At 43.3% G+C, this 8,244-nt stretch overlaps 1 protein-coding gene across 1 annotated transcript in view; it reads right to left on the reverse strand.

Annotated features, from left to right (window-relative positions):
* Nucleotides 1-6,200, reverse strand: part of LOC133638481 (serine/threonine-protein kinase ULK1-like) — a 55,048-nt gene extending 48,848 nt beyond the window's left edge. Inside the window, exon 1 of the mRNA XM_062031142.1 lies at nucleotides 5,504-6,200. Coding sequence (XP_061887126.1) covers nucleotides 5,504-5,593 — 90 coding nt within the window. The 5' untranslated portion in view covers nucleotides 5,594-6,200. The remainder of the gene's footprint in view (nucleotides 1-5,503) is intronic.
* Nucleotides 6,201-8,244: the final 2,044 nt, after the last annotated feature.

Raw genomic sequence — 8,244 nt, forward strand, 5'->3', positions numbered from 1 at the left:
GCCCTTGTTTTTGTAAAGGGTGACAATCTTGGCATCTCTCATGTCTTGCGGCACGGCTCCCTCTTTCCAGCACTGGCAGAGGACATCATGCAAAGGCTGCAGGAGGGTGTCTTTACAGCGCTTTATGAGGTCTGGGGGGATGCCATCAGTACCAGGTGCTTTGCCAGTTGCTAAGCTGTCGATCGCTTTGTGAAGTTCAGCAGGTGTTGGTTCAGCATCTAATTCCTCAATGATGGGCAGCTGTTCAATGGCATCATGGGCTGAGGCAACGACAGTGTTCTCTCTGGAATAGAGTTCTGAATAGTGCTCGACCCATCTGTCCATCTGCTTGCCCTTGTCAGTGATAACTTCCCCACTGGTGTTCTGTAGGGGGGCTGTTTTGCTCTGTGTTGGGCCCAGAGCAGTCTTGATGCCCTCGTACATCCCCCTGATGTTACCTGAGGTAGCTGCACCCTGGATGGATTCACTGAGTTGTTGCCAGTATTCATTGGCACAATGTCTTGCAGTCTGTTGCACTTTGCTTCTTGTAGTTCTCAGTGCTTGCAAGGACTTCTCATTTGGGGAGCGTTTGTATTCAGCGAGGGCAGCACGCTTTACTTCAATTACGGGGGTCATCTCGCTGGACTTGGCAACAAACCAGTCGTTTTTGAAGATCTTCCTCCCAAAAGTCGCAATGGCTGTTTTCTAAATGGCCTCCCTGAGGTGGCCCCATTTCTCTGAGGCGGAGTAGTGCTGGTGTTCTTCAGATAGGATGTTGTTGAGAGACTTGGCAAACTCTTCTACTTTTTCTGGAAGATGCATGCTGGTGGAATCAATGCGAGGCTTGCCTTTCTGTTTGGAGTTGTGAAACATTTTTGGTTGTAACCTGATCTTGCAACAGACAAGTGAATGGTCAGTGTCGCAGTCTGCGCTGTGGTAACTACGAGTAACGAGCACAAACTTGAGGCTGGCTTGTCGGATCAGGATCATGTCTAGCTGATGCCAATGCTTTGAGCAGGGATGGCGCCACGTCACTTTTTCTGCTGTGGTTTCGTCTGAAAGTAGGAGTTGGTCACGCAAACGTTATGGTAGGAACAGAACTCCAGTAGCCGTTGCCCATTGTCATTGACCTTGCCAACTCCGAAGTGTCCAAGACAGGAAAGCCATGAGTCATGGTCAGCACCCACTCCCGCATTGAAGTCACCAAGGATGATGAGATGTTCCTTGGGGGGAATGTTCTTGATGACGTCATACAAGTTGGCATAAAATGTATCCTTAACTTCTGCTGTAGACATTAGAGTGGGAGCATATGCGCAGACTAGGGTCACTGGGACATCAGAGGTGTGGAGGTGGAGTGTCATCAGGCGTTCGGATCCTTTGTCTCCTGGTTCAACCATCTTTAACAAGGTGTTCCTGACAGCGAATCCAGCTCCATGCTCTCTGCGGTCTCCGGCACTCTTTCCTTGCCAGAAGAAGGTAAAGTCTTTCTCCCTGAGGATTCCCGTGTCGGCTAGGCGGGTCTCTTGCAATGCAGCTATGTCTACCTGGAGTCTCAGTAGCTCATTGTTAATGACAGCCGTTTTTCTAGCATCACTGATGTCTTGGAGATCATTTGAGTGTCCGGGTGTCATAGTTCGGACATTCCAGCTTCCCAGTTTTAGGACTGGGCACCTGTTTTTCATACTTTGTTTCTTTCTTGGTGCAGGTCTTGCAGTCTGCTTGTCGGTTTTTTCCTAATCCCCATGCACCCAATGAGGAAGGCAGACTGTGGCGGGACAGCACCTAATTGGCTGGGGGCTGCCCAGCTTAAGGCGGCATAGCTGTCCAATGAAATTCAAGGATCTCTCCCACCGTCGGAAGCAACCCCTGGCGCTATGCTCTACACCAATCGAGCATTGTAGCTTATAACCGGTAGACTGTTGCATCCCGTTGTTGTTTCCACGCTATGACACAAGGCTGGAGTGATGTGATATATATATATATATATATATATATATATATATATATATATATATATATATATATATATATATATATATATATATATATATATATATATATCTCCTGCCTCGAAAGAAAATAATGTTTGCCTTGGTGCCTTTCTGACTTGCCTTGGTGCCCTAAAATATGAGCCCCCCTTTAAGGCAACACTTGCCTTGACCTGAAAAAGTTACAATTCGAGGCCTGTCACGGTAAATATTATTACCCCAAAATAACCACAGACAGAACATGATGTATTACATGTTCTGTATCAGCCAAGTTTTGTAGGCCATAATGCCGTACAACATAAAGTTATATTTCATATATTGTATAATAGTATTGCAGGGCTCGAATTTAACCGCGGCAAAGTCGCGACCGCCCTTGTGACTTGCCATAAGCCCTAAAAAATTGACCAACATCGACGGCAACAACATGCCGTAACTGCCCTTGACTTTTTACTTGTTAGTGGACGAGGGATGTAACAGTAAATGGTATAGTGATAATTTGCGATAAAATTCCAGACGGTTAGTAATACCATAATTTTTTTATTACTGAAAAACCGTCATTTATTAATGCATTTTAGGCAACACAAAGTCAGGCGCCTGCGCACTAGCGTTGTTTGGCTTGATAGTGATGGCGGACAACCTACACAGACTTTGCTCAGGAGATTTTCCCTCGGAGTAAACGGAGCCAAGCGCTTGGTTTTAACGTAATTTTCCCTCGCTTCCTGGCGTGGGTTTAAGAGCGCACCGCTGTGTTTAGATGGAGACAAGTGTGAACAATATTGGAGACAGACGCATTTGTCCCTACACTAAAAGTATACAGCGAAAGAGAAAACTATTTGATGTTGCTTTCATTTTCTCAATACAGCATCCTTCAGCTGCTGTTATTGAGATTTAATGATGTGAGGAAACATGCAGCAGGCGATGTGTCGTGAACATTGTCACAACTTGTTTATAAAGTCCTTAATTTGTTTACTGGGATGCTCACTCCTCCTTTATTTGACTGCAAACTGTATCAGTGTTCAAACGCAGGCTGAAGATTGTGTATTCGATGTGAGAGGTGTCATTTTTGTTGGCCAAACTGTTGCACTGAACTACAAGGAGGTGTTGTTGGTGAATAACAAAGCTTGTTTATTTGACTTCATATTCATTAGCCAAACAACTTTGAGTTTTATATTAATATCAAAAAGTAAACGCCATGTTTTTTTTACATTTAATAATAATAATAATACCTGGGATTTATATAGCGCTTTTCTAAGTACCCAAAGTCGCTTTACATGTAGAACCCATCAACATTTCTTGTGTTTCTTTTCATGTCACAAATATATTACTTCAAAAACCATTCATGTGACACAGCATTTTGTTAATGTTTTATTGTGTATCGTTAATTCCTATATGACATATTTCTGCTCAAACTCTTAATGGATCTGTCCCGATACAGCAGCTACATGTACATATAAATGTACATAATTAAAAACATAAATAAATATGTATATATATATATTAGAGATGCACGGAGAGGCAATTATTTCATCCGCAACCGCATCACAAAAGTCGTCATCCACCCGCCATCCACCCGAACTAACATTTTATCAAAACCACAACCGCCCGCCACCCACCCGTTGTTATATATCTAATATAGACGATGCAAGGCATTCCTGTTAAAGAAAGGAGACTGATCCAATGCAGCAGAGACATTCAATCCGTGCCAAAAAATACATAGTTAATTGTTGTTACCCACATACGAAAAACAAGCAGCACTCTTTGAAACAGGCAATTATTCATCAGGCACTGCTGCAGCTGTCACGCCAAATTTCTTCCCCCTACAAAAACCTCCCCCCCCATTTACTTCCGTGGTCATTGACAGCGATCGATAGCACTTCGGCTTTGACTGCCCGTCGCTGGAAGGATACTTCGTCTTTGACAGCTGCTGGAATCTGAAGAAATCGATTATTGTTTTTTTTTTGTACAGGCGCGAAACAGGACAGTCGCGTGCGGGTTAAGGACCCCCGGCAACTTTGTGACTTTATTGGACGCAGCCCCGGAAGTAAATGAGGGGGAAGGCTTTTGTAGGGGGGAAGAAATTTTGCGTGACAGCTGCATCAGTGCCTGATGAATAATTGCCTGTTTCAAAGAGTGCTGCTCGTTTTTCGTATGTGGATAACAACATTTAACTATGTATTTTTTTTTTCTGAATTGGTTCAACCAGCGCCCCCCGCGACCCCGAAGGGAATAAGCGGTAGAAAATGGATGGATGGTTCAACCGCCACCCGCCCGAATCTATTTAAAATCTATTTTTTTCGTCATGCATCCGCCCGACCCGCGGAGTCCGCGGTTGTGTCCACAAACTAATCTGTAATATATATATATATATATATATATATATATATATATATATATATATATATATATATATATATATATATATATATATATGCTTTGGAGCCCCTGCCCTGAAAGGTAATGTTTGCCGCCTTGATGCCCTTCCAACTTGCCTTGGTGCCCTAAAAATGAGCCCTCCTTTAAGGCAACACTTTCCTTGACTTTAAAAAGTTAAAATTTGAGGCCTGTAATATGGTAACTGCTTCAAATAGTTACTATTCAATCAACCACGACAACTAAGTACATAGTCTATAAAAGCAAATAAAAGCTAATGTTGTTAAGCTGTTGGTGTGAAACTCACATGTTACACACTACTGTTGTTTACATTGAACTCATCATACCTACACATTTGCAGAGATTACAAGGTGGGGGGAGGAAGAGAGAGGGGGGGGCAACTTCCACAGTTCCATTAAAGTTGTGACATAAGAGAGAACACATGATACTGTATGTACAGTTGTGCACATATGTTGGCTCCTCCCTCTACTGGGGGTGGGGGTCAGTCTGGAACCACATTACATAATTACCTGCCCAGAAGAAAAAAACAGAACGGGTCTGCAGTGTGAGAGTTTGTGTCCCTGTTCATCTTTACCACACTTCCTATGTTCTGATGCAATGGCCTGAGCAGGTACCAGAGCCAGGACATGTGTTATTTGTAAAAAAAAATATAAAAATAACGATGGGTGCACATATTTTGTATTGCTGTTTTTATTCATTTTTTAAACCACAGGCCTCTTATATTAATTGCATCTCCACAAAGGATTTTTATGATAATACCAGTTCATGTCCTAATAAAAATCTTGAAAGTTGGGTAACATGTTACAACATGTTTATCAACCGTCTTGCGTTGTGGTAGCCAACCGTTTATTCAAATCTACACAATGTGGGATCACTAACACGTGCGTGACATTATATCACATATCAAATGTTAAACTTTTGTTTTAGTTTACAGTGTTATTATTTTAAAGACCATCCTCTTCGGGCAGCTAGGCCTCTTAAGGTAGTACTGTGAAAACAAACAACAAATGGCTAACAGAAAGCAGCCGTAGCAAATATGTCTTTAAATTCCACACATGCGTGCAAGTAAACGTTATTAAACTGATATTAAAGGTTTGTCAAAAACACAAACAGAGCTTAAAAAGGACGGACACGTTAACACTTACCTCTCGGTGCCTGCCTTTAAAGACGACCGCAAATGCGCCGTGTCCTATGAGGTCCTTCCGACTGAACTCGAATCTCCCCACCGTCTCCATGATGCCTCTGTCGGCTTGAGCTCTACTCTGACCGGGGCAGAGAACCAGGGCGCCCGCGGTCGCCCTTCTTGCTATCGAGCTCGCCTTTCTCCTCGGTCAAGTGGGGGCAGCAGTAAGGACGGTCACCCCCTCTTTCACTTGCCAGGAGCTGCCGTCCAGACAACAAGCGGCCCTCTTTGCTCATGTTCGCTTGTTACGGAGGTTCACTCCCTACGAGGCCGAGCGAACACTTCCATAATCCGGACACCGAGTTCCTTTTCGCGGACTGAATGTAGCCTAGCGGCCTCGGACGGTCCTGTTGTTGTTCCAGCTGTCGCTAATGACGTGCCACCTTAAAAGCAGCTCGCGCTGCGTTTTGTTTATATTCAGGAGCTCCTCGCGTCTGTCGTCTCCAGCGTCAAAAACACCAAAATAAGCGCTGACTGACAACCCTAAAACTACACCTATTATATCAGATGAGTCACTAATAATAAATACAACCTCCAATCTCTTTTGGACAAAAGCGTAGTCGTGTGAAGTCAAGGTAGCATCGATGGTCCCAACAAAGCAGACTGTGTAGTCGGGGGACTAACGCGCATGCGCAGAGTCATCACAGCCGTAGCTTTGACGTCACATGAGTGTTCAGTAGTCAACTGTCATGAAGGGACAGTCTTGGTACTTGTAACAATACCTAACATATGTTTTACATTTTTACATACAACATACGTTGTTTTAATGTGACTTGTATTTTGATTAAAACGTGAAAAGGACGTTTTTTCACGCTTTAGTGATATTCTAGCAATCTAGCTAGATCAAGCCATTAATAATCAAGCTAGTAAGGACAACTCCTTACTAGCTTGGTAGCTAGCGAACACGCTAATTGAAGCTATCTACATTGAGCTAGGTACCTAAATTTAGTTTACATTACACTCTTATATTGTCCTGTAAAACAAATATGATTTAGATCAGGGGTTTCAAACAAATTTTAGATCGGGAGCCACATGGAGAAAAATCTACTCCTACTCCCAAGTGAGACCAAATGTTTTTTGGGTTTTTTTTTACACTTACATGTTACGGTTAATAGTATTCTATCTTTATTTGTCGTTATTTATACTTTCTGAATAAGTTATGTGATAATGTTCAACTCATTGGGGTTGATTTTCAATCTATCTGGCGAAGTTGGTAGAGTGGCCGTGCCAGCAATCGGAGGGTTGCTGGTTACTGGGGTTCAATCCCCACCTTCTACCATCCTAGTCACGTCCGTTATGTCCTTGGGCAAGACACTTCACCCTTGCTCCTGATGGCTGCTGGTTAGCGCCTTGCATGGCAGCTCCCGAATGGGTGAATGTGGAAATACTGTCAAAGCGCTTTGAGTACCTTGAAGGTAGAAAAGCGCTATACAAGTATAACCCAATTATCATATCAAGATAAAAATAATAATATCAAAATCATATTACAGGATGTTATTTATGTAGTTTGCGACATTTAGTGGACACATTTAGAACAGCAGTTTCTTTCATTTAAAAATTTCGGCTCATTTTTATACTTACCAAACTCATCCCGCGGGCCGTACGTTTGACACCCCTGATTTAGATAGATTCTGTCATTCTACTTAGCTACATTGAAGTTATCTAAGCCAGTGATTGTTCAAAGACTGGCATAGCGAGCCTCCCCTCAAAGAATATTTTGTTGCCCTTTTTAAAGCAGCACTAAGTAACTATTTAATCTTCATAAAATATTTTCATAACTTTTGGGACGATACACTGATTTACAACTTGTTTGATGACACTTCTTTCAGGACCGGAGGGGGTCTATCGCTTTTAGGCACTAAGCAACTTTAAGGAAAACTTTTAAAGTTGTTAAAAAAACTAAAAACCTACAAATGTGCTGACTTACTTTACGGCATACGTCACTCCCCCCTTTCCCGTTTGTTACAAAGACGCATTGCGAATGCCTACATGCAATTACTGCTCTCTATGCAGAAGCTGCAAAGCAACCAAAGAAACAAAAAACATTTATTTTATTTTATTTTTATTTTTCCAAGATGGCGCTGCTGTAGTGGCTGCTGTTGGCTGGAGCTCTGTGCTCTTGTGTCATCCTTTTGTGTTCCTGATGTATCCCTCTTGTTTCCATGTGGGTTTTTTTTGCCTTTTGGTTCGGGACCCTTTGGGACTGTGCGACAAGGGGTGGCACTTTTGCGACTTCTGCTGTGCTTTTTTGTGTACTTCTGGATTTGCCTCCCAGGAGCCTTTTGGCCATGGAGACCAGCTGCTGGGTCTCTGCCACACCAGAGTCCGTTTGGAGAGACTGGAGTAGATGTGGATGAAGAGACGGGGCTGCGGAGCTAGCGCTGAGCGCCGGGACGTACAAGCTTCACAGTGTCTTGGCTGAATGAGCAGGTATCGGACATCTCGGTCTCCTTAGATGCATCCTCGCTCATCCATGCGGACTGGACACTGGCCAAGAGTTGGTGGGCGGCCGAGGATGGAGTCGGCTCTCTTGGTTGCTTTGTTGGGTCTGCTCCTGTCTCTGGCCATGCTTTCCCACCCCAGCAGACAAGGGCGTGGAACACAGCAGAGGCCACCACATTGTATACGTTTTTTTATTGTTGTTGTTTTACTTTTGTGGCTTTATGTAGAAGTGGCTGGTTGCATCAGCTCTGATCTTTTAAT

This window comes from Entelurus aequoreus, linkage group LG21, assembly GCF_033978785.1.
Source record: "Entelurus aequoreus isolate RoL-2023_Sb linkage group LG21, RoL_Eaeq_v1.1, whole genome shotgun sequence".
NCBI lineage: Eukaryota > Metazoa > Chordata > Actinopteri > Syngnathiformes > Syngnathidae > Entelurus > Entelurus aequoreus.